General features: G+C 44.9%; 1 protein-coding gene across 3 annotated transcripts in view; it reads right to left on the bottom strand.

The window, feature by feature from the left end:
• The window catches only part of gphnb (gephyrin b), a 106,783-nt gene extending 81,591 nt beyond the window's left edge, over positions 1 to 25,192 (bottom strand). For 2 of the 3 annotated variants that reach the window (XM_037087032.1, XM_037087034.1), the window contains exon 1: positions 25,042 to 25,191. In XM_037087032.1, coding sequence (XP_036942927.1) covers positions 25,042 to 25,105 — 64 coding nt within the window. In that variant the 5' untranslated portion in view covers positions 25,106 to 25,191. Of the gene's footprint in view, positions 1 to 25,041 lie in introns of all 3 variants that reach the window. The other variant, XM_037087031.1, reaches the window with a different exon arrangement.
• Between the last annotated feature and the right edge of the window lie 979 nt (positions 25,193 to 26,171).

The following is a 26,171-nucleotide window of genomic DNA, read 5'->3' as shown; positions in this document are numbered from 1 at the left end:
TTGAAGGGAGGGCGAGCTGGAGCCTAACCCTGACAGGATTAAGGGAGCAATTCACACTGGATGAACGGAGGGGGAGCGGAGAGAGAGAGAGGAGCGGTGGTGGGAATACTCCGAAAGCAAAGAGGGGAGGGCAGAGGAAGAGAGCGGGAGAACAAAGAGAGTAGTAAGGTGAAATGGGAAGATGGGGAAATGACTGGTTTGGGGGGGGGGGGTGATGTGAGGAGAGAGGTGCAGGGGAAGGAATAAAACACATGCAAGGAGGGAGGCAACCACGCAGGATGGAGAGAGCTAAAGCGAGTTCTGCTGAGTCCCTCCATCTTCATCACTGGATATTCTACCATCCAGGCTCGTTGCGGTTCCACTGAACAGACACTGACTCGGGCAAAAGTTGGAGGGGATTTCATATTTTGAAAAGTAAAGAGAGAGAAGTTTAATCAGATCTGCAACTGAACAACAAGCTGATCACTGTATGTGTAAATACAGGCTGACTTTTGTCTGTTTATTTTTGTTTTTTACTCCATTTTTTGACAATAGAAGTGTTGACAACTCCTTTAATGCCTGTTCTATTCTTAGTAACAATTTTATCTTTAGAGTCTATTTCATTCTTCAGTAACTATTTTATTTATTCTATTCCCTATTCTTTTACCTCCGCCTAGGAGGTAATGTTTTCACTCATGTCTGTTGTTTGTTTGTTTGTTTGTTTAGCGGTTGGTTGGTTTGTCAGCAGGATTTCTTTTTCCCAGAATAAACCACATTAACTTTTGGTGCGGAGCCTGATGAAGGGACGGATCCAGGAATTTTTTCTCACTTTCTTTAAACTGAAACTCTCGCCAAAAACCAACCAAGGCTTTATTTGCGACCTTCGTGTAAAAGCATAATTACGACGAAAGAGGCACTTTTAAGATTTACCGTAGTTTTGTTTTTGGGCAAGCTAATTTTTTAATACTAAAAAGAACGTTTTTGGACAACTCACATTAGCAGTAGCACCACAAAGTGTCGATCCCCGAGTGCGACCTAACAGGCAGGAGAGTAATGGTGGACCGCTCCTCCAGCCTGCCTGTTAGGTCGCACTCGGGGATCGACACCTTTTGTCTGCCATGACGGCGGCACGCCGGAGATGCAGCTACGAACGTGCGTTGTCCAGAAAACCTTCTTTTTAGTAAACGCTGTGTACACAAACAATGTTGTCAATGCTCGTGTTCATGTGTAGAGATCCTGGTGACACTATGAGCAAAGTTTCATGTTGTGTCGATCCTTCTTAGTGTTTAAAATAGCGATTTTGATGCTAGCGTAAAAATGCCCCTGCACCCCATTGAAAATTAGTTTGCCCAAGAACGAAACTATGGTAAATCTTATTTTTTCTTCAATCACAAATAAAGCCTTGGTTGGTTTTTGGCGAGAGTTTCACTGTAACACAGCGTGATGGGGGATTTTGGGGAGTTTTTCTACGTTTCGGTTCATTTAAACTCATGGATGTTGATGAAAAAAAAAAAAGAAATCGAGACTTTCTATCTAAGAGTGAGTTCGATGAGTACAAAGTGGACTGCTGGGCCTTAGCGGAGATATTTTTCTAGTATTTTTACTACTTTATCCATATTCTGTGCTGCATACCTCAGGGAGATGCTTCACTGTTTTGTAGTTTTTCACAACAGCAATAAAGACTCGAATCTTAAATCTTAAAGAAAGTGTAACAGATGGACACATTGATGTGAAAAATAGAGGACAGAAACATTAAGAATCAAATTGCTAAAATAACATGGACATTTGTCAATAAACAATAGGGATAGATTGATCGACCACAAATTCAGCATTTTGGGAGAATTAGAATTTGGATTTTGCCTGATTGTCAATAAAACAAATTCATTTTAAAGTGTGTTACTTTGGCTCTGCAGCAGGCTAGTTGATTTACATTTTGTGGTAATAATCTGAAATAGCAAACTAACAAGTAAGTTAAGTTTGTGAATAAATGAGTCGGAGTAAAAAGTGCAATATTTGCCTCCAAAATGCAGCGGGGGAAAGTATAAGGTAGCAGAGAAATGGCGTAGGCATTTGAACTCGTTCTGTGAAAACTAAGGTATTTCACAATGAGCTTGTGAATGTGCTGATATAATTTGTCAATTAATCAATCAATCAATTGACCAAAAGATTGATTGACAACAATGCACATTGATTGATCGTTTGAGTCAATTAACAGCAGAAAAAAAAAGCCAAAACATTCACTGCTCTGAGCTTCACTAGAGCAAGCCGACTGTTTCAGGACACATTCACACCTGTCTGGTCTTTTGACTACTGAGAAGCACTTTTGAGCTGCCTGGCCTTGCTCAAGGGCACTTCGGGCAATTAGACCCCAACATATTCTGATTTTCTCTGTTTTTTATTATTGTTAACTGAATGGCTTTGGGTTTTGGCCTGTTGGTTGGAGAAGAAAACAACCGAAGATGTCATCTTGGACTCTATTGGAAACAATTTTTTTGCCTTTTTATTGAACTGCAATTAACTGAATTATTGAATTATCAGAAAATGAGTCTTTGGATGAATTGATCGCAAGTTCAACCATTAACTGCAGTTCCACCTCTACCCTAAGTCACAGAATGAAGGAGAGAAACCGTCCTGAGTGCTCACCCCAGCTCGTCCTGTCATTTTCCACTGGATTAAATAAAACATGAGAGGCTGAGCCAGCTCACTTAGTCAGCATCCAACAGTACACACACACACACACACACACACACACACACACACACACACACACACGCCACCATCACAAAACACACCCACCCACAGTCAACGTAGCAATCGGCATCACCTAAGCAGAAAACATTGTCTTCACCTGATCCAAAAACTGTCCGCTGTCTGCCATTTTTGTGATCTACCCCAGTCAGCCCGCTCTCCGTCGCTCACCTGGACCTCTCTCATGCCGTCCCAGCACCAGTGAGAAGCCAGAGACTGCAGCGCCCAACAGCCTGCAGCTCTCCACAAAGGCCTCTCGTATTGATGTTTTATTAACACGGCCATAAATATTGAAAAGACACTTACTAATGAAGCCACAGAGAAAAAAGTTCCAGAGACAATTTACAGAACCGGGGAACACAGGGACCTTGAATATGGCACCCTGCACCCCTCTTTTTACTTTCCTTCTCCTTCATCTCATTTCCCACGCCATGACCAGAATACCCCTGCAGCATCGACATCATCCCACCCCCCCCACCCCCCCGCCCCAACTTCCTCCCCCTTTCCCCCGTCTCTATTTTTCTCGTTCGGCAAAATCAATGGATTGGAGGGGCTTGACGATCCGCCACACCCCCCTGCAAATATTAATCATAAATCACAGGCACTGAGTATAATGAGGCTTGTTTCTAATGACAACAGGCGTGATGAATGTGTCTGTGGCCCGGTGGGGCATTATCATATAGCCAAGCACGGGTGTGTGCGCATGTAGTATGTGAAGGGTGGGCAGGTGTGAGTGTGTGTGTGTGTGTGTGTGTAGATGAGGTATCGCAGCTTTTTTCCCCCCAACATGTAGCATGACATTTCGATGGCAGAGGGCCCACGGCAAGCCAGCTCTCTGTGGCATTTCCAACAGCTGTTTACACACACACACACACACACACACACACACCCACGAGCCAAATGTGTGTTTTCCGAACACACAAGCGCATGCATTGTATATGCAGTGCGTGAGCGCAGCCGTTCATCCGGCGCAGTTGACTATAAAAGCTAGAGTGGGTGCCATTTCGAGTCTCTGTATCCAGAGCGTTTGACTGATCATCAGCGGTGTAGTTGTAACAGGCACTCGGTGGTGAAACGGAGAACAGGAAGCGTTTGTAAGGGCAGCACTGAGGTCATGATGATGCTACAGTGACTTTCACTATGGCTGCCAACACTTCGGGTTTTTCGCAGGACTCTCCCTGTCTTCCACCCTCTCTCCCACTGCGTTCCCGATCAGTCGTTCCTCTCGATAACGTCCTGATGTGACAGTGATACAGTTTCTATGTGGGATGTGTGATGTGGCACCTGGCATCCCAACCCGCCCAAACGACTTTGCCTTATGTGTGTCGCTCGAGCCCTGAAAATGGATGAAACAAATCCCAAGAGGAGGAAATGTTACCTCGCTTCCCCGTATGCACTGTGAATTTTAGATGTAGATTTTTGATGACTTTATTGTACATTTTGTTTTTCTTGAAAGCGGCTCTATGAAACAATTAGTAGCAATTAACATGTATTAATCCCTTTTTATTGGCTGTATGTGAGTGGGTGCTAACGTGATGTGAAAAACAAGACCGTCCCCGTCCCCATGCAAGCCTCTGGTTGATTCATTTAAGGTTCCCACTGAGGTACGACATATATAGTGCCAGAATGAAAGTTCTGCAAAAGCCACAGGGGGTATTTGAACCCCCCCAGTCTCAACCTCAGTAGGCTGAATGAGGTGTGTTGTTTACCAGGTGAGCTATTTATCAGCTTTATTACATGGCATGTTCATGTTCATAATCCAACCATAGAATTTCAACCTTCTTGGTGAAGGCTGGATCACCGTCAGCCTCCCTGCTGCTTTTGTTGCATGGAGTAATAGTTGTTAAGTCATACAAATTTAACATTTTTACCACAATAACCTTTTCAATATCGGCAAACATGCTGACGGACTGTGGATTTCTTTATTAAGGACTCAAGGTCGGATTTTTCGTGACAGTCCAAAGGATGTGACTTTATGAACGTTGGCGTGTGCCTCGTCTCCACTCTGCCAACAGAGAGCAACGGCAGCTAATATTATTATTAAACTGAGTCTGCTCATAAACCAACAACTAGCGTCCAACACAACGCAAAAGTTCCAAAGAGATTCTTTAATGTACTTTTTATTTTGAGATATGAATGTCAGACAAATTAAAGTTGTTTTATTTTCACATATTTGTATTCATTTTATATATCTGTAATGTTGAGGTTATAATGGTCTATAATGGACAAGATCCATCGAAATTCAACGATAATCTCTCCAAATCCCAAATCTGAATCCTTTCAAACAACTACTTAACTTTTGACATTTCGATTAGACTTATCCGACACATTGAAATAACGGCCGTGACCCGCTTTTGTTTTACTCCTTACTCTTAATGATATACCTCCTCCAAATAATGGCGATCCTGATGCATCACTGTCACGCCGAGAAATCTAAAAGATTGATGTGATCCGCACGAAAGTTTAACAGAGAGACTCTCCTGAATTTGACATGATGGGATCGTTTCTGAAGAGAAGAGTCACTAATCAGTTTGCTGAGGTACAAAAACGCACACCTTCCCCTGAGCACTGAGTGGAACCAAAAAAAACAGCCAAAAGTTTTATTTTAGTCATTTGGAAAATATTGTTGACTAGTGGTCGCAGGTATAATGTAACTACATCGGAATAGGACGAGAAGAGATAAGAGGTTCGATAAAGGATTTGTTAGTGTCGGATCTTATTGAATCTGGCTTTGTTAACCGGGAACCATGTGCTGAATGAAACAAACCAGGGCAGAGACACAGTGTCCCTGTGTGTGGAGGCACAACTCTCAAAGACACACATCTCAATATCTGGGCAAACGAAACCAAAACTGTCTTCTTGGCAAGAATTCGTGCAATTTGTGCTGAAGTGACCGCTTTTTTTTTTTTGACAGGTTTATCGAATTCTGCGGCTCAGTAAACAACATATGTAAAAAGGTAACAAGGATTATATCATTACAGGCTGGCAGAGATACAAATAAATAAATGAATTCACACCTAACTGGCATATTCTTCAGCTCCTTCTGTGTGTGTTATCTGTGGCTGCTCCATTAGTGAGGCAGGTACCATTCTCTTGTTAAGAGCCAAAATGAGCTCAAGAGCAGCTCTATTGATTTCAATAGAAATGTGCTTACATTGGCATCAATATAGCTGCACATTTCTGATACCTCCCGTTAGAAGCTATCCTGCCTCCACACCCCTTCGTCTCTCCCCCTCCTCCTCCTGCTCATTCCTCCTCCTCCTCCTCCTTCATCCTTACAAGCTGCTGATGCAGGGAAACCCAGGGCTGCACCAGTACAACCACGGCTTAGCTGCACATTCCAGTTGGACAAGTTGGTCGGAGAATCTGCACTGAAGACCTCCCGGCTCATTCATTTCACTTTGCTCAGTATAACTAAAGACAGATTGGCTGGGAAGTGGATGCTCTCTGAAATGGATAGCTGTTGGCTAACATTAGCAATGGGGCTCTTTATCTCTTGGCTTTTAGGGGTTTGGAGTGAAACGTATGTGCTGAGGTCTAATCAGATCAGGTATTGATTGGTCTTCGTCATGGAAGCTTAATGTTTCTCTGTGATCTCTCAGGCGAGGGAGGGGAGGCGAGGGAAGAACAGTGGCAGAGGGAGGGATGGAGAGAGGTCAAGGGTTATGGCGTTACTGCCGTCAGTCTTACGGGTCAAGGTTAGGCTGGCAGATGGCCACTCGGAATCGATGGCAGGTTTCTGATCAAAGTAGGGGTTGCACTCATGCTGACCAGGATGATCGCTTGATGGGCAAGGCAAATGCACAACCGCAACCCCCGACCCTGATCAGGACAAATGCGTCTCAAGAGGTGCAGCTGTCAAGTCAATTTCTCGAGCAGGAGACTCGGCCATATTGTAAGTGACACATTGTTCACTAAGTGGAAAGTTAATCTAAACTGCATCTCCACGGGGGCTCCCATGTGGCAGCGATGGCAGCTTCATCATCGTCTGGTCCACCAGCTGCCCTCCTCATGACCAGCCCCAGCTCCCTGCCCACAAATCCCATTTCATGCCAGCCACGCTTCTGAAAAGGCAAGACAAAAGCCCGATCAGCACAGCTGCGGCTTTAGCATATTGTACCGACAATCGTCGTGAAATCAGCGGAACAAAGCAAAGCGGAACTCTGCGGCACCCAAAACTATGCAACGGCACACCAGGCGGCATTAAGCTAAGGGAGCATCCGGCTACAGCTTCCTGGAGGAGAGGGGAACTTCCTGCTGCCGCTTGCTGAAGGTCAACAATGACAACGACACCTTTACTATGAAAAAAGAAAGTGAATGTAAGCATCATGTCAGAAATTCTCCAAGGTTAATGCATCCAGGCAGCAGTGAGGACTTCTAGCAAACACACACCTGAACAATAAACCATCTAAAAAGAGGTCGGGGGTTGTGACTGGAGCTGCACCAACCAGCACATGACGTTGGCATGAGCACGGCCATTTGAGTAACAAGTGTCTGGGTGTAACAGCCACATGAATATGCTCGGAGGTTGATAATCAGGTGCAAACCAGGCAGCTGATGAATGAATCAGTGATTTTCAAGCATGAATGAAGCAGCGACTACTAAGTGTGACTTCAAATCTCAAATAAAAAGTACAGAGCCTTGAAAGAGTGTTGGACAAATTTCACTTCTCTAACGCTGTCGGAGTCATGATGGACAGTTTAGAGAAGTAGCAAAAATTGAAGAACTCTCGCAATATGAGCGATTATAATCTCTAAGAGCTCCTAGTCATACATGATGCCCTCATTACCCACAATGCATCTCCACAGGGCCTCAAGATGATAGAGTCAGGGATGAGAGATGCTCCTTTCTGTTTTAGATTGCAAATGTATTATTTTTGTGCTTTGGAGGTCACCTTGGGCTTCTGATAGGAATTTTCATCGCTTGTGGCATTTTAAAGGAGCACTACGTAGTTTCGAGGAAGACATTTTTACCACAAGAGCAGCAATCTTCACTGACAGTTTTTTTTGTGTGCCTAAACAAACAAAACAAACAAACTTTCTTCAGTTTAATGACGGAATAAACTGGATCAGCTGTTCACTGGTTTATGTGTGGTGGACCCTGCCACCTTCTCTAGCTTCAAACTGAGAACAGCTTGTTTATTCAGTTATGGAAAAGATTTTTGAGTTTGTATTATTAAGTCATTAATATTGTGTTTTGGAATTTCTTCTCCAAAACTTCATAGCGCCCCTTTAAAGACCAAACAATTTATCACACTCTGTCTGTTTCACAGCCAGCATGCTACCAAAGTTAGCAAAATATGCCGTCCAACTTTTCACTTGGAGAAAAATGCATAAAACAGGGCTGTGTTAGAGACTGAAAAAGAAATGAAATGAGGAGTCTCGGAAACACATTGGAAGTCTCTACAGACTCATATAGACTTGACTTTAGGTTGACTCACAATACATCCAGCATGACCTCACAAATGCATCATCAAAGAAAGCCTGCGTCATATCAGATATATTTCTGAATTGTAGCCATTGACGAGGAGGAAGTACCTAAAGTAGCAATCACGCAGAGGAAATGAACTTCTATGGATTAAAGCTACAAACAACATTCCACGCGCAGCCAGCGCTCGTTGATGTGTCTGCTAATGTGTGAGTGGGTGGGTGGTAATGCATGTGCGTATGAGCGTGCATGTGTGTGTGTGAGTGTGTGTGCGCCAAACATTCGACTCCCCTTATTTCCCAGGATGCAGAGCTCTACATGCCCACACACACACACACACACACACACACAACCACACAGGGAGTGCCCCGGGCCGGCTGTACTAATGAAGCAGCCTGTAAGCAGCTACCTTCATTACATTCAATCCTCTGGACAGTGTCAGCAATTACATTGCAGCTTCCCACTGTCAGAGCTCACACATGTATACACACACACACGCTGCACAAATATATACACAAACACACACGCACAGTCGGTTGGAAGCTCGTCCTTCCTCTCAAGGCTAATGCTAACTGAGGCTGATGCACGGAGGACTTCCTGCTCGTTCTTCTTCTGTGGTGGTGGTGGATGTTTGGCTCAGGTTCAGCTGTTTAAAACCGAAACCCCCTCACTAAATCTCAGTCAGGCCCACCACCATCACATCAGCAGCACAGCCTCTGTGACGTCTCTCTCTCTCTCTCTTGGCCTCTCTGTATGTTGGAGCAGAAGAAAGCCTGGAGGCGAGGGGGGGGGGGGGGGGTCTGCCTAATAGAGTGCTCCGCTTGCCATATTTCACACATCTCATCACTTATCCCGCTGAGACACACATACATGTTCATGTCAGAGCGGGGGAAACCAAGAGGGAAGCCCCTGGAGCAGTTGGAGCATTCAGGGAGTTTTTTCAGGGATTGGTTTCACTGTGATGCTGTTTCGTAATTGAAACTTGTGACTTCTAATTAAAAAAGGAGAATAAGTCTGACTACTGTTGATTAATGTATACGTCTTGGTCATCACAAACACATCTCATTATCGCCCTGTCTGCTAATTGTTTACTTGGTTAATATTATTAACCCTTTCGGGGTGACCTGGTTGCCTAGAGGTTCAGGCGCCAACCATGAACCACAATGTCGACGATTCCTTACTGACGGTTATGTTTATATGTCCAGTTGTTGGTTTGTCAGCAGGATAACTCGAAAACAACTTAACAGATTTCCACAAATCCTGGACAGAGGAGGGTTCTCTGCCCACAACAGACCCCATTACCCTTTGGTGCGGATCCGGATAAAGGGACAGATCCACAAATTTATTCTTGCTTACATTAACATTGAGAGAGAAAGGGCATTTTTTGACTTTTTCTTTAATTTCTCTGAGAATAATGCATGGATGTTGATGAAAGAAATCAGGCATACATAGCTGGTCGGTAAGCAGTTATGGTTGGTGTAAGATTTAGAGTGGCGCAGCGCTGTTTGAGTTTCATACTGGATTGGACCTGATTGAATTAAAGGGGACTGTTGGGCCTTGTTGATCTACCGAGTGCAATCCAAGGTAAAGCAGTCGTATCGACAAATCAATTAATCCATTGATTAATTGTAATTGTTTCAGCTTTCCCGGTCACGTATACCACCTCACTTGAGCAAATGCTGCGCAAGCATGTATTTATTTCCAGCATGGGATTAAATAAATCCAACATTTTAATTTGAAATTCAGTAAAACTTTTAACTACGGATGGTTTTAACAACGGACTTCATTCTCCAATAACCTGTAGATTATTTCTTCAATTACTCAATTAATGATTTCGTCTATAAAACTGTTCAGGGGACCAAAAGCGGCATCTTAAAATGATTTGTTTTGTCCGACTACCGGTTCAAAACAGTTGCAAATAAAAAAAAAGGGTTAATTCCATTAAAAATAGAATTAAACACAGACGAAAACTAGAATCGTCTGAAAGAAAAAAACAACAACTTTCGACTAATCATTTCTTCGATTTGCTGTGTTTAAGTGCCTGTGGCAAAGTCGGATATCTGAGTTTTTTCCGGCGCATTCATGTGGAATTTCCAGGTGGGTCACCGGCGCCAGGTATCATTTCTCTCCATAAATCTGCTGCCACAATAAGAGAAGACCAAATACAAAAGACCAGGTGGGGCAATGAAGCAGAACAGAGGAAATTGAGTGAAGAAACTCCCCGACTCACTCTTTGAAACGAACACAGTCATGTGCGGAGATTGGAAAACCACCGGTCATGCCTGTTGTAAGGCCATAAATGATGCAAAAGGGCAACAAAGCTGTCGAGCCACACCACGTCACGTCAATCAAACCGGTTCTTTTGTGTGTATGCGTTGAGCGTTTGTAGCTGTGATGTCTGAGTGCGAGTGCGAGTGTGAGTGTGTGGGCGGGTGTCTATTAACATTTGATTCCCAGGTGCCATGATCTGAAAGGGTTTTGTGGTAAAAGCGGAAAACGCATGATGCTGAATAATGGAGGAGGAGAACGGGGAGAACACCTTGACCACACACACACACACACACAAGCACACTGAGGCTAAGGCCGGCCATCAAACACACCTCGTTAGGGAGAAGCTGGCCTCCTCCATTATTCACATGTACATGCTCCCCTCGTACCGCTCGCTCCCATCGCTTTTGGAGTGAGTTGAGCACAGACAGACAGCAAAGGGTGGAAAAAAAAAGTGAGAAAGGTGGACGCAGGGAGGGAGAGCACGAGGTGAGGAAACGCAGACGGGGACAAAAATAGCGAGCGAGAAAAAGGGAGATGGCTCGAGATTAAAATGTGATATAAGTGGGAAGGAGGGAGCGAGCGGTTTATATTTGTCTCTTAAGTCCCAAGTCTTGTAACACTCGTCAAACTCCATTTCAATTATCATTGATATGGAATTGATTAGTGAAACTGATGTAAATACAAATGTGTGAGCAAGCCAATGACTGATATAATTACTGTCAATTATGAATGCAGTCGCAGCGCTCGCTCCATGGCAACTGTAAACACTGCGGGGGAAAGGGCCTCTTTAAGCCATCAGACAGCATCGCCGTCCTCCCTCCTCAGCGTGCCACCTTTTGCGCTTGTCGCAGCAGAGACAGGAAAACGTTTCTCCCCAGTTTGGAGTTCGGTGGCTCCCGGAAGCATGTGCCACGCGCATCAATTGGCGCAGCGCACCTCGAGGTGGCCTCCGAAAGAAGGGTCGGAGGGGTGGAAGGATGGAAGGAAAGGGGGGAGGGGGGTTTGAATGAGTGACAAGCCAGTGGATGGCATCAAGAAGCGGCAGCATGAAGTCACACAGCGCCAGCGGTGCTTTTCCACCTCGCCTTTGTTCTTCACACTAACTGCTGTTGTGCGATGCTTCCTAACCTCCCAAGTTTTTTTTCCCATTGGGTGTTCTTTTGCATGTTTGAAAGAAAATCAAATGGCAGCAAAGCTTCACTTATTAGCTTCACTTTGACTCGCTCCGTTTCTTCTGTCTCCTGCGTTTCCACCCAGACCCTCTTCAAACTACACCTAGCTCTCTTCCTCTGTTTGGCAAACAACAACGAAATGTCGAAATACCGAAAACCTGAGTGATGTTGACATAAATGAAGTTCCCTGTCTCTTTCTTGCAGCGGGCCTGATTTAATAGCTGCTGCGCTACATGGAAGATCTGAGGAGTCTTTCTCCTCGCGGTCCCTCTTCTCTCAGCTCCTGAGTCCTGTCACCGCTGAGGATCCAGGAGGGGGAAGAAACTGTTGCTTCCTAAAAAAAACTAAATTAACTTGTACTTAGACCCTTACCTTAACTTATCATTCTGAATGTGCCTCTAGACCGGTCAGACACTGGGCTGGATTTTTCCTGAAATGTGTACTGATGATAGTATACCCAACATATAATCATGTGAGCACACTAACCAGAATGCTAAATCACTGTATAGCACCTATCCACAGTAGTAAACTAGTCAGCCGACTACATATTATTGAAACATATTATTTTTTAATATTATTTGAAAGCTATCTGTATTATTACTCCGTGTGTACAGTGGATCCGTTTGTAACTTACCGACTAGAGAAATTGCATAAACTTGTTTATACGTATATATTATACATAGATGGCAATACAGGCTGATATTCTCCATCATCTGAGTGGTCCTTGGCTTAAGCAGCTATTTTCAGTGACAGAATAGTTCTCCCATGCCTAGCGAGCTGACTCTCACATGTCAAATCTGTGTTATGCCCCTTTAAAAATGCAACATGTAAGAATTTTAGTTTAAAAATGTCAACATTACCTACACTTATCAACAGAATGTAAAGAAAACCCAACAGTTTTGAGGTCACGTTAAACACCGCGATGTATTGTTTTGAAGTCAGCATGCTAATTAGCTAGCCAGCCCCAGCCTAAAAAACGCTTTCTCCAAAGCTCCTGTTGCTAGCATGGTTGACACGTCACTCCCCCGGTGTCCAGTTAGCTGCATGGCTAACGGAGCGAACAAGCTAACAGTAGCTACAGTCATGGATGTAAAAACATGATACAGCTAGCAGCACTTAGCAGATACTCTGGTTATATGCTAGGGTATGAGTTCAACAGGTGGCCAGTTCTTACGTACAGCCACACAACATTATTCAGCACTTTTAGACTTGGCACAAAATGTTGCTTCTTCTACTCAAGTTACAAGTGACCAAAACTAAACATAGCAACTTCTATCCACTTGGAAAAACTGTCAACATCTCCACCCGGCATTAACATGACAGACCCGAAGGAGATAAATCCAACACGCCCCTTAAGATCGGATGATAAATCCATCTCTGAATGTACTTTACAGCAGAGTAAATCCAGCCCGATCTCTACCTCTGTGTTTGTTGTAATATAAGGATTTGTGTGTGGATTTAACCAGGAGGCACATGTAAATCAAACAGGTGGCTGGCAGCTCAGGCAGAAGCAAACACACGGGCCGGATGTAAGTGTGATGTTTACCGTCAGGATGTCATTATTACAAATGATGTGTCCAGCAGTCTAATTTTGGACGGCGAAAGGAAAATAAATCTGGTTTCGCAATGTTTATGTCGCACGCGTTCGAGTCTTGGATGTAAGTGCAAGCCACCTAAATGATGTCAGTATGGTAGGTGTGAAAGAACAGACTGGATCACACCGGGACAATAAAACTGGAGCATAAGAGAGGAAAAAAAAGATTCAAGCTCCTCGAGAAAATGGTACAGTCCTGTATTTCTGATGAAATGTTTGATGTTTGTGTTCACATTCGAATGGTCTCACGCGATTGTGTAGATGAGGCTTTTAGCATTGTTAGCATAGCCCCTGCTCTCGGTAAGGTGCTCCCGGTGACATCAGCGCCACGTCGACCTGTGATGGATGCCGGATACAAGCGAGCTGACCTCCTCTCCTGAGTGAAACATGAGAGAGGTATGCGCTTTAGACACCTATTAGATGAGGACTGATAAAGACGTGAGGCGTGAACAGCAGCGCGCTAATGAATCAATGACTCCACCCCCCCCCCCCCGTCCTTTCTCTCATTTTTTTTTTTTTTCTTTTTCGTTTTCCGCTTGGCCCTCCTGCGTCCGGCGCTCCCTCCGTCCCTCCAGCCAGTAATTAACACCTCAAGCCAGGACACCAGATCCACGGGCAGCAGCAGACAACAAGAGTGACTCATCAGTTAAAACCGTCCGCCGTATCTTTTATCTCCATCTCTATCGCCATCACTCAGCGGCTTCTCTCCTCGCACAGGTTATCGTGAGGGACTGACCCAAGAGGAGGAAGTGGGGGAAGGGCTGTCTCTCAAGAGTGGTGTAAAAAACCAACCAGGAAAAAAAAAAGAATCAGACGTATGTTTTGTCTTAAAAGCAAAAGGTTCTTTGAAACATGTCAGCTGCAGCAGTCACAGTCAAATTGGAGGCTTAAATGACCCGATATACGTATTGACTATGTGGTTAAACAGGTCAGAAGGACCTAACCTAACATTTAGATGTTTAATAGATGCTGAGAGACTTCAGAAAAATAAAAGATTTTGAAATTGCTTACAAATTAAAAAAAATAAAAAATCCAGCCCGTCTCTCTCTCATCTCTCCCCAAAGGCCAAATTAAACTGCTCCATCCAAATTAATTCTGTGATAAAATTGGCAAAGAGAAGTTTCGAAACTGGAAATGGCTTCTTCAGATCGCAAAGTGCAAATCTGGCATTACCCAAAAAAAAAAAAAAAAAAAAAAAAAAAAATCCTCAGAGAAATTACCATTCCAATATACTGCACGTTGCAACAACAACAAGTTCTGTCCATGTAGCCACCTAGCACTAGCATGTAGTTTTATTACTGAGGAGGTGCATTTAAAACCAGTATGTGTAGACTCTGAAAATGACAAGATGCTAAAAGTTCCACCCGTACAGGCACCGCTGCACCAGATGATGGTGTAAACGATTGCACCACGCAGTTACAAAGCCCCTGTATGGCGCTTAATTAGCCTCAAAACCTGTGCACATAAAAACTTACACGAGCTCAACTGCCCCTTTGCACACATAAATTTGAAACTCTCGTTAGCATCTGGTAACGTGAGTTGTTCAAAAACGTTCTTTTTAGTAAACTCTGTGTACACAAACAATGTTTTCAATGCTCATGTTCATGTGTAGAGACCCTGGTGTTACTATGAGCAAAGTTTCATGTTGTGTCGAGCCTCCTTAGTGTTTTAAAAATAGCGATTTTGATGCTATCGCTAATTTGCCATGAGCACTCCCATTGAAAATTAGTTGGACCCGAAAACAAAAATACGGTAAATCTTAAAAGTGCCTCTTTCGTCGTGATTATGCTTTTACATGAAGGTCTGACCCGGGTACATTCACAAAAAAAATCTAGGTTGCATTTTGGTGAGAGTTTCACTTTAACTTGGAATACTGAATTTCTTACAGATGTTTCGTAGGCCCCCAAAAATGTTCAGGACAGCCTTGAAGCTCAGTTAGACTAATATCATATTTCCTACATGTTGACCTTGAGGGAACTGTTTTTGGGTGAGGCAGTGGCTTAAATTGATTGATCAGCTGATGCCTGATAAACAAGAAAAGACAGAAGGCCTTTCAACTGCATTATCGGTCCTTTTCCTGCTTTTACGAAAACCTGTTTCAGTTGATCCAGCTGTCTACACAGGCTGCATAACGGCTAGTGTTTTAGTTGCATTCTACAAACATAACCAGAACTCCTCATGCTCGTGCCTCAGTGGCATTGGTCTAGAAGTGGTTAAATGAAGGGGTTCTTGTACAGGGCATGTACAGAGCGCTTCACCTGGTGTGACCCAGGGAAGCAGCACATCACATATAGTCATCATACAGTCATCACACATCATACGGTAGCTACCTCGCTTGCTGGGAGCTGTTACAACTCATTTCAGACTACGGTTTCCTGTTTATCACCCATACGAAAATAGAAAACAATAGCTTCAAGCGCTGCATGTCCGTTGCCTGTTTCCTCTGTCATAACAAAATAAGTGCTGACACTAAAAAGCACCAGCATCTCTTTTGCTTACTCCAAAAACAAAACAAAAAAAAAAAGAAATATTGAGCAGAAATCATTTCCTCTTTGTTTTTGTTTTTTTGTTTTTGTTTTTTTGGCTGTGCTAGCCTCCTGTGATTATCACCTCAAATGAATGACAGACTGTTACACCGCTCTGGGGCCAGGAGGGAGGGAGGGAGGGAGTGGGAACCGACCAACTCTCCCTACGCCTACGCATCCAGTCTGGGAATAGCTTTCCAGGCAGCCCCCGATGGAGCTCTTCGCTGGAGAGATGACAAGAGCCCACGAGAGCGGAGGCTCCTCGTCCGCCGAATGCTGTCTGCCTCTTGTTCTAACTTGCATCCCAATTAAAGACTATTTACAGTATGGGAGGATTATATCCATCGGCTATGAAAGCAGAGAGAGAGAGAGAGAGAGAGAGAGAGAGAGAGAGAGAGAGAGAGAGAGAGAGAGAGGTGTGCGTGCAAAAGGGGGAGGAGAGTTGCCCCCTCCCGTCCTGACGCACACTCCACTCCCCACTACTCGACGCTGAAAATAATTCCTTTGCAGTGAAGACTTAATTCTCATTCTGTGTTCGTGTCCCTGATCCCGTATTGTCTATTCTGGTCATGTGGTCTGCCTGCCTTGCTGCTGTCCACTGTCACAGCTGTGTGTGTGTGTGTGTGTGTGTGTGTGTGTGTGATGCGGAGAGAGAGAGAGAGAGAGAGAGAGAACAAGCGAGGGAAGGGTCAGTCCGTGTTTAAACTGCCGCTACAGTACGAGCCCCACCCAAAACGAAAAAAGATAAATCCTTGTCTGACCGCGTGCAAACAAAGAGCTCAGATGTATTTGCGGTCTCACAAATCATCCAGGTGCCTCTCTCACCAAGCTGCCATTTTGTCTTCACGGGGGCCCCCCTCAGGATTATAACGCCGTCAATATTTCGGGAAGAATCCGAACAAAATACTCCCTCGAATTTGGCTGAGAAGACGATCCAAACGATGGGAACTGGAAAAGCAGGAGTGAGGGAATGGCCGATTTGTGTGCGCGCGGGTGTTTGTGTTTCCCCGCTCAGCTCCTCTGTTCCAAGTGTATCCCCTCTCAAACTAGCATATTGTTAAACAGATGCCCACATATTGTCTGCGAGGGGGAACACCCCAGTAGCAGCTCAGAGATGATTCAACCGCAGACAGACAAGAGAGGAGTCGGGTCAAAGCAGGAAAAAGGCGGAATAAAATCACACTAGTGGGCAGAGACGCGCCCGGGGCTCTCCCATTCCCATCCAAAACACGTATCTTTGTGTCGCCAGTGAACCGCATGTTAACATCTATGTTGTGTTTTGTGTGTTTTCGTTACCCCGGTCGTGATGCCAGACATGCCAGGGTATTATGTTCGCAGGAATAACTACATCGCGATGCTAATGGGAGCGCAGACAGACTGGTGGCCTGTGAGGGAGTTTGGCAGAGACTTCGCATGTGCAGGTGGGCTGTTGGAGCTGGCCTCGGTTTTAGGCTCCGGTAATTTTCGATGAAGCAATCTTTTATAAAACAAGAACTTCCTGTCTGATCTCACGTCTTTCTCGAATGGCGTCAAAACAAACACTGGCTTGACGCGCGCGCTACACCGTTCCCTCATGGATAGCCGGACAAATGAAGACGACGTGATATTCCCAATGCTACAACTGAGTTCGAGAGCTTTTGAGGTATCTTTGTTCATTTTTCCTCTCTCAGTTTAGAATATCAAAGTCTCTCTCTACTATGGTCCTTGTCAAAGCCAGCTGCAGTTGGGGCCTGTAGACAGCTATGTGCTTAATCCGATACAAGTTGTCGTCAGCTCTTCTTTTCACGCGAGCGAGGAGCTCACTGGGTGCAACGCGCACACGCCAGTGTCACAGTGTTGAGGGTGCATTATGCCGTTTTCGAGGAAGAAATTTTAATCAGACGAGAAAGATCTTCATTTCTTTTTCACGCCTAAACACACTGTCTGCTGTTTTACTTTGTGCATATGTGGCGGACCCTGCCACCTTTATAGCTTCTCACATAGTTCTCAGCACCTTATTTTCCTCTGAGAGCAGCTTGTTTATTCTGTTAAAGTAAAAAATATCATTACCTCATTAATATTGCACATATTGAAATTCTTTAAAAAAAAACAAACATTTTTTTTCTGATCTCTCCCTCTCTCTGCTAATATAACATGGGGAAAGAAGAAAAGCAAAATCACGTATTTCAAATTCAACTTAAGGTACCCTGTGGAGGTTTTTGACTGCTGGTAGTATTACAGAGTGGATTTTGTTTTGGGTTGTTTCGTCAAGAAATACACAGACAAAAGCAGCAAAGACGTTATTAAGTAAACACTGAAGTAAACAGTGCAGGGTGTTAAATATTTAAATAATCAGCTCTATAAAAGCTTTATTAGGAAGACACCTTTTTTTGTGTGTGAGACACCGAAGGTAAACAGTTCGCGGGGAAACTCCACAGGGCACCTTTCATGTTTGACACAATTAACCGAACCCACTGTTATGCACACCATTCTTATAACAGACAGAGAAAGGCTTTCTGGGGGGATGTAGGGGATATATCATTAATTGAAACATTTAAAGAAATTGTGCTCATCCTAAATTAAAATGTGCTTTGATCGACTATAACGTCAGCAAACTGAATATCTGCCTTTTGTCTCGCTTGCTCAGACAGTCAGACACTGGATCCCTCAACAGCTTCCCACCTCTTTTTTGTTTTAGTCATATAAAAAATCTAGTCATAAGTCATTTTATATCTCGGATTTTATATTTCAAATTATGGCCAGGACTTCCGGTGACACACTAACAAAACCTGCGTTTTCTAAGGAAACCATTGGATGCGGTGCATCCTGCCTCTGCAGGAGGAAATCTTAGGAACTGGAACAGCTCAGCCATCAATATCGCTCAAAACACATGAAACTAAAGGCACATTTGCTCACGCTCACTGACGGTACTGGCCCTAGCATTAGTGGAGTGAAAGCAGTCTGGTAATTGTAGTAATTTCTGAACCTGGGGACAAACCGGACAAGTCTGCAAGCTCACCTTACACTTTCTCTCCCGTTCAGACAGGTTTCCCGGCGACTCGATTTGTGACTGTGCGAATCAAAAAAAACTAATATTGTGCATGCTTTATACATTAACTGACATGACAGAGGGCGTCACCAGTCACATGTCAGACCTTCCCTTGCAGCTGATGGTGAGCTGCATGTTGAGGAAGCTTGTTAATAATGAAGCGGATCAGAACTGGCGAGTGCCAAAATGACACCGTAACAACCGGGTACACTCACAATACTGTACAAAACAACGGCATGAGTGGGCCTACATTAAATAGAAGCTGCTGTATCCCAATCAGCGTGGTTACAGGTTACCCGTGGAAACTGTATGTGTGGGAAACACTACTTATCATACATATAACATCCCGAACAGATTGCCCTGACAGTTTGACTGACCGAGTCACTACTTCATTGTTCTTTGTGGTGTAACTTCTGTAGACTTCATTTATGCAGATTGAAATTAACTTCAGGAGCGGTAGTTTGATGCTTCCTTTAAACAGTTTAATGTCCACAACTGTTCTGTTTTCTTGCAACTCTGCCTTTTGCGAGTTTATGGATATCTTGGATTTACATGAACAGGGACAGGTTGCAGTTGATGTGTGTGAAAAAGAGGCTCAAAGTCTCTTTTTACACATGATCTCAGTTTATGTCAAATTCTGTAATTTATGTGTGAGAAAAAGAGGCTCAAAGTCTCTTTTTATACATGATCTCATCTCAGTTTGTCAAATTCTGTGACAATAACATCACAATAAAGTGAATAAATACATAATTCCTGCACCTTGACGTTATAGTGGTATTTTGTATTCTTCAATTAGATGGATATTGTGATGTCTATTTTGTGAATATGCAGTAGTGAAAACATCCATTGGATTTCTCAGACTACAATGATATTGAATATCTTCTGCACACTGAATGTCACAGTCTGATGATAATGACACTATGTTGTGATGATAGTAGCTTCCCTTTAATTGTAAAAACCCTTGACTTGCACCGTAGACGGTAGATTGAGTCATTCAGAAAGCGACAGCGACAGGAGATTGCCCCATAACCCGCCAACCTCCCACGCCATTCGGTGACAGATGACGGCGGCTCCTGGTTTTTGGTCAAGGTGCTCTGGCACGCTAGGCCGCCTCTCGCTGACTCGACTCCCGTCTCTCCAGAGAGCCTCTTTTTGCGCCTGAGCTGTTAAGGTGAGCTTGGGACAAACTCCAGAGATTAAATTATGTGGAAAAGCAGATTAAATAGTTATTATCCCATCTGCAGCCAGACAAGTACACACACAAGGAGGCACACATACATGGGTAAATCAAGGGTAAATCATTTTGAGCAAACTCGCATATTAAGTTTGCGGCTGCACCATTTCGTGAGGTCACCATGAAGGCATTCGTCTGATAGCGCGTGTCGACTCAAGCTTAAAATGATGGTGGGACCTTTCCTCTGCCCACTCTCTAGGACAATCCTCAACCTCTCTGACAGACCAATGATCTGCAGACCATGTATGACTAAGAAACGGACCACCGCCCCGCCAAAATGAAAGCTTCCACCCATTCTGCAGGGAGTCGCAGAATTAGTTCTACTTAACAGAGGCGCTGAGACGAGCGATCTAAATGTGGTTGTTTTGGGAAGCCTGCCTGCCGTCGATTCATGTCTTTCTGATAGACATGTAAGTTTAGAGAGCCACCCACACATCCCCAAGCCTCTCTCAGTTGTTACAACCGAGGGAGATAGAAAAAGAGCAGGGAAAAAATAGAAGAGAGAGAGAGAGAGGAGAGAGGAGAGAGAGGGTAAAAATGTGTGCTGTCTGTCGCAGAGTGGAGCTTTTCCTGCCCTGGCTCCTCATTGGAAGCTCGGTGCTGAGTGTGTGTCCATGTCTCTTTGACGGAGAGCCGGAGTTAACCGACACACTCTCCCAGCAGCCAGCATCAATGGGTGCTTTTCTACGGACCATGAATCAAGCCACACATGCGAGGGCACGCGTGGCCCAGGCATGGAGAGCTGGCGCGTAATAAAACCGTATGTTCCCACTCATACACACTGGCTTTATACAGATTAAAAAGCCACTGAATGCCTTTTTTTTCAGGGCTCCCTCCCTCTCACTCCCTCTCCCTCCCTCTGTGCGCGTGTGCATGTGTGATCATGGGAGGTATGCATACAGTAGCTATATTTGGGGCTAGGGGGGGATTTGCTAAGCTGCGTTTTCCAGCCAGAGCTCTGTATTAGTGTGCAAAGACAAAGAGCACAGAGTCACATGCATATGCACATAAAACATGCCAAGAGGCGCACGCGCGCGCGCGCACACACACACACACACACACACACACACACACACACACACACACACACACACACACACACACACACACACACAGGACACGCATGTGCACACTCATACTATATGTGCTTAGAAATACATAAAAGCTCAGCTTGTGTGCATCCAACATGATGCGAGGGTTTTCCTTGAAAAGTCTTGAAATATTCTTCTACACCTTGAAGTCAATACAGATTTCACATTAAAGGCTCACTCCACCAATTTTATACAATAAAGTGTGCTTACAGGTCTTCGAGACATTGCTGCATTTGTGGCTTCAGAGGAAGCTGCATGTAATCTTAAAGAAAAAAATGTCCCTCTGTGGCATTGTGGGTAAAGTAGGCGTCAGGCTGTGAAAAGACAGAAAAATGCATGGAATAAAAACAAGACAATCTCTCTGGTTCTGCTTTATCAATTTTCATAATCTGTTTGTCCATAATGAATGTTGAAAACCTGGTGCTTACATTTTCCCACAATGCGTGAGTGACATCGCTGATTTGTACTACTTCTTTCACATACGTAGTAGTAAGTGATACACGATTTATATCAGGCTGATAAATTATTGGGAAATCATTATTGGGAAATGTATACAGTATGATTATGTTTGTTGAACACAGCTAATCTCATCAGAGCTATCACATACTTCCTTATCCATCTTTGTTGCTACATCTTAGCATCACACCCCCATGTGTGCATAAACTACATGTTTATGCACACATGGGTGTATAAACTACAGGTTTAAAACTTGTTTTTATTATTTACAAAACTGTGACATTAGTGGGCATCTTACAGGTATGTGTCATGAAAAGCAGGTAGTTATCTGTTATTGGTATCTGCTGAAATAAAGTCCATATCATGTATCCCTAGTAGTGGTACTCCTCATGGTCTGTGAACACACTCAAATGTGTAAAACTGGTGGAATTACCCTTTATGTCAGACTATGCTTTCACTGTTTTAAAAAAAAAGAAGTAAATTTGTCTTAAAAATGTAATTCGTACAGTCCCCTTTCTCTGTCACAAACTTGTGGCCGTCTTCATTTACGAGCGCATCCCTTAACACGCATCAAGTGACGGAGGTGCACACATTTATCTGAAGTGGGCGAGCGTAGACCCAGGGCAATTACAACTCAACAGGAGGAGACAACGACAGCCAGGAGACCGGGCACTCATGCATCAACATACACAAACGCGCAGGTAGACCGAAGAAAAATGAAAAGCAAACATCACAATAAACCGAGCGCAGCGTGAGACGCTTTCATCCCCTCCTAACAAAGGTCACATCTTCAGTGTGACATCTCTGACAAGTGACGGCGTGTTCGCCCCAATTATCCTGTTTCAAGTTTCCCCTTCCTTCGCAAATAAACCCACCACCAAATACATACATTACTTCACATACACACACACACACACCTCCCCTGCAGTGTGTGTCCAGCCTCTAAACAGAGATGTCCCCTGGGCTCTGTCACCTGTCTAGAGGGATGTGGAGCTAAGTGATGGAGGAGGGTGAGCCAAGGTCTCATCTCCTCCCTGGTGACTGAATGCAGGAGTGGGCCGCTGACCTTTGATCCCCCCCCCTCGCAGGAAGGGAGATTGAGCACTGCTCCGGCCTCCATTAGCATTCCGCTCACACAACCTCCCCCCCAATAAGACAGCAGAGAGGCACTGTGGATGTATGAGACTGAGGAGACTGAGGTGTGGCGGAGAGAAGATCCAGTCGACCTGGTTTTTTTTGGGAGCTTTGCCTTCCTCATGGCAGCACAGCAGGGGAGTTCTTTGCTGTCAAAATACATCATCTCACAAAAAAGAGAGAGAGAGAGAGAGAGAGAGAGAGAGAGAGAGAGAGAGAGAGAGAGAGGGAAAAAAAAAACACACCGTGCTCTTTGTAGGCATGAGTAATCCTGCCACGATTAGATTCTTAAAAGGCTAAGGGTCAGATAAAACATGGCAACTTAATGCCACCGTGCACCGTTTTGTCCCCCTCACGCCTTTTGATGCTTTGTTTCCCATGACAGTGCGAGCCCTCCTACTCCATATACACACACAGATACGTCAAAAAGACAAATAAGCCTGTCGGTTGCGTCTCTGTGCGCGTCTCAACGCTGGCATATGTATGCGGGAATTGTCAACACTGCACAGCGAGATCAAACTGGCAATCTGTCACTACGCCGGGGATACAGTTGGGGATTCGACTGACTGATGACACGTAGGGAAATTAACCCTCCCTGACGTGGGCACTTGATGTGGTGTTAAAAAAAAATGATGTAGTGTTAAAACAAAATACATTTTTTAAAAAAAATCTGAATTCCTCCTCTCACAGGTGCATCAGGTGAACAACAACAAAAAAAGGATGGCAGGGGATAGGTTCACACTCCTCGGCATCCCTGGGTGTATCTATCTGATGCAGTATTTACCGTGCTGGGGTCAGTACCGCACTGATTTGTGAGTGACGCTGGATTTCAGCACCATGGACAGCGCGAGGAGAGGAGAGCAGAGCAGGGGAGAGGAGAGGAGAGGAGAGGAGAGACGACGGGTGGTTGTGGTGGTGGTGGTGCTGCTGCTGGTGGTGGTGGTGGTGGTGGTGGGGGTTTCCCTGGCAGATTTCAGGAGAGGGTCTGCACACTCTACACAGTCATTCCTCCATCGCTACACATCGCCTACCACCACCACCACCTCCTCCTCCTCTTCCTCCTCCTCCTCGCTGCTGGATTTCCATACGGAGGAATACCGTATGTGTGAGATCACGGCTTTCATGAAATATTGATCGAGCGAGCCCTCTCACACAGGATGGACAGAGAGAGGAGGGAAGAGGGGGGAGAGAGAGGGATGGAAAGAAGGAGGGAGGGAGGGAGGGTATTCCTCTGGACAGCCTTTGTCATGCATCCACCACCACCACCCTCCTTTTACTTTTCCGATCATGACAACAACCGCTGGATTCGCCTGGCGTGATGTTTGACGATCAGAAAACATGACAAAGCAATAGGCTACACACACACACACACACACACACACACACACACACAGAGGGAGATGAAGGCCATCCACGCATTGCATCCAAGCGCATTTTCCCAATATTGGTGAGTGAGAGACGCGCCGTCATCGCGTTGCCTTTAGAGGAATGTCAGGAGGATTTACCCTGCGAGTGTGTGTGTGTGTGTGTGTGTGTGTGTGAGCGCGCGCGCGTGCCCTCGCCGATATGAGAGCCTTTACATTCATGTGTCATGTATAAACTCCTCATTCACAAAAAAATTACAATAAAAAATAATAAGCGACATCCCGACTATTCCTCCTCTCGCATCATCATCATCATCATCATCATCACCCGCTGCTTTAATAATAACAGGCCGAGGATGCGCTCATCATCATCATCAGTAGCAGCAGCAGCAGCAGCACCACCAACACATCCACCACATCCACCTTCAGCAACTGTCGTGAGCAACACTTCAGAAAGGGGGGGAAAAAAAAAACCGCTGTGGTCAGCTGGGTGTCAATAACACAATCTATAGCACCGAGCATCTTTAGCGGGCGGCACAACACACACGGTCAGCTGTAATTTTCGCCTCTGATAAGCAGATAGAGACATGAATTATTCAATACACATAAACTGAGCTCCTCTTCTTCTTCTGCTGCTGCCGCCGCCGCTTCTTCTTCTCCTCCTCCTCGACGAAACCAATGCAGAGAACCACATTTAGCCTTCCACCGCATAAAGCACTTGGGTGTAATGTAGCATGTACATAAAAAACGCCGAGAAAAGGAGGACAGGAGAGAGAGAGAGAGAGAGAGAGAGAGAGAAAAAAAAAGATGGGGATTTTAAATGAGCGTCGCCTTCGAGAGCCGGAGTGGAGAGAGGAGAGAGGAGAGAGGAGAGGAGAAGCCGCCGCCGCCACGCAAAGAAAAAAAAAAACCCAGCCGACATGTATGAAGACCCGGGCGGACAGCCGGGCGGAAATGAATACATGGAAATATGAGTGAAAAAAAGGTGACAATAGACGATGGGCATTTTTGCCTTTACCTGTCAGGACTCCGACCCGGATTTGGTGGTCGTGGTTCGTTAAAATCATCCCGTCTGACGCCATGTTCAGCAGCGCTGTCGCCCGCACCGAGAACTCACGGCAGGGCCCAGAGCCGATCGCATCGAACTTAGCGGGGAGAGGGAGGGGGGAGGAGGAGGAGGAGGAGGAAGAGGAAGAGGAGGGGGAGGAGGGAGAGGAGGAAGAGATGGAGGAGGAGGGTTGGGATACAAGCAAAAAAAAAAAAAAGAAAAAGAAGAGAGAGAGAGAGAGAGAGAGAGAGAGAGAGAGAGAGAGAGAGAGAGAGAGAGAAACAGCCAGACAAGAAGAGTAGAAAGCCGAGCAATCATCGGGACACCTACAGATAAGCGGGCAGGATGCGGGGGCCGTTTAAAACCGCACACATCACTCAGCTGGCCGCCTGCCACGGTAGTAGTGTGGATCCCAGATTAAGTCTTATGGAGACCACTATTGATTTCCTGTGAAGGCTTTTAGGGGAGACTGACTATCAGTGCGTCCGCTCACTTTGCTCATGTCATGTCATTTTCTTTCTTTCTTCCTTTTTTTTTTTTTTTTTGAAGTCCTCACATTTGGCCCCTCACCTGATGGAAAACAGCATCAGCTCTCCCATCTGAATGCCCCCCCCCAATATAAACCCTCCATTTTCTCCCTTTGTGAGATGCACCCCTGCTTTTACAGATTAAAGCCCCCCCAAGCCCCACCCCCTTTAGAGCCGGTGAGGGCACCCCAGAGATGTGTCGGCTACATCTCACTGCAGAGGCTTAAGAGAAGATCACAGTCTGACCTGTAAAAATGCAACCACATCCCCGGGCAAAAAAAAAAAAAAGGCACAGCTTCTATTTATAGACTTGGCTGCACGCTTTCCATAGTGTGTAATTTCTCTTGTTTATTCTTGTGGAAAAAATATATATATATGCTCGTCCTCTAGCTTCTGTTGGGAATCTGTCAATATACATAATTCATTATCACACGTGCATGAGCACAGTCACCACAGTGGCAAAGAAATGGGGCAACTCTTCTGGCTTGACTGGCTCGCCTCAGTAGCATTGCCATGTCTGTGTCCAATGACCTAACCAAAAGAAGTGACACAATTTTCACACTTTTTATAGTA

The sequence above is a fragment of the Acanthopagrus latus genome, chromosome 22 (assembly GCF_904848185.1).
Source record: "Acanthopagrus latus isolate v.2019 chromosome 22, fAcaLat1.1, whole genome shotgun sequence".
NCBI classification, from domain to species: Eukaryota; Metazoa; Chordata; class Actinopteri; order Spariformes; family Sparidae; genus Acanthopagrus; species Acanthopagrus latus.
This window is presented reverse-complemented; position numbering and strand designations above follow the sequence as displayed.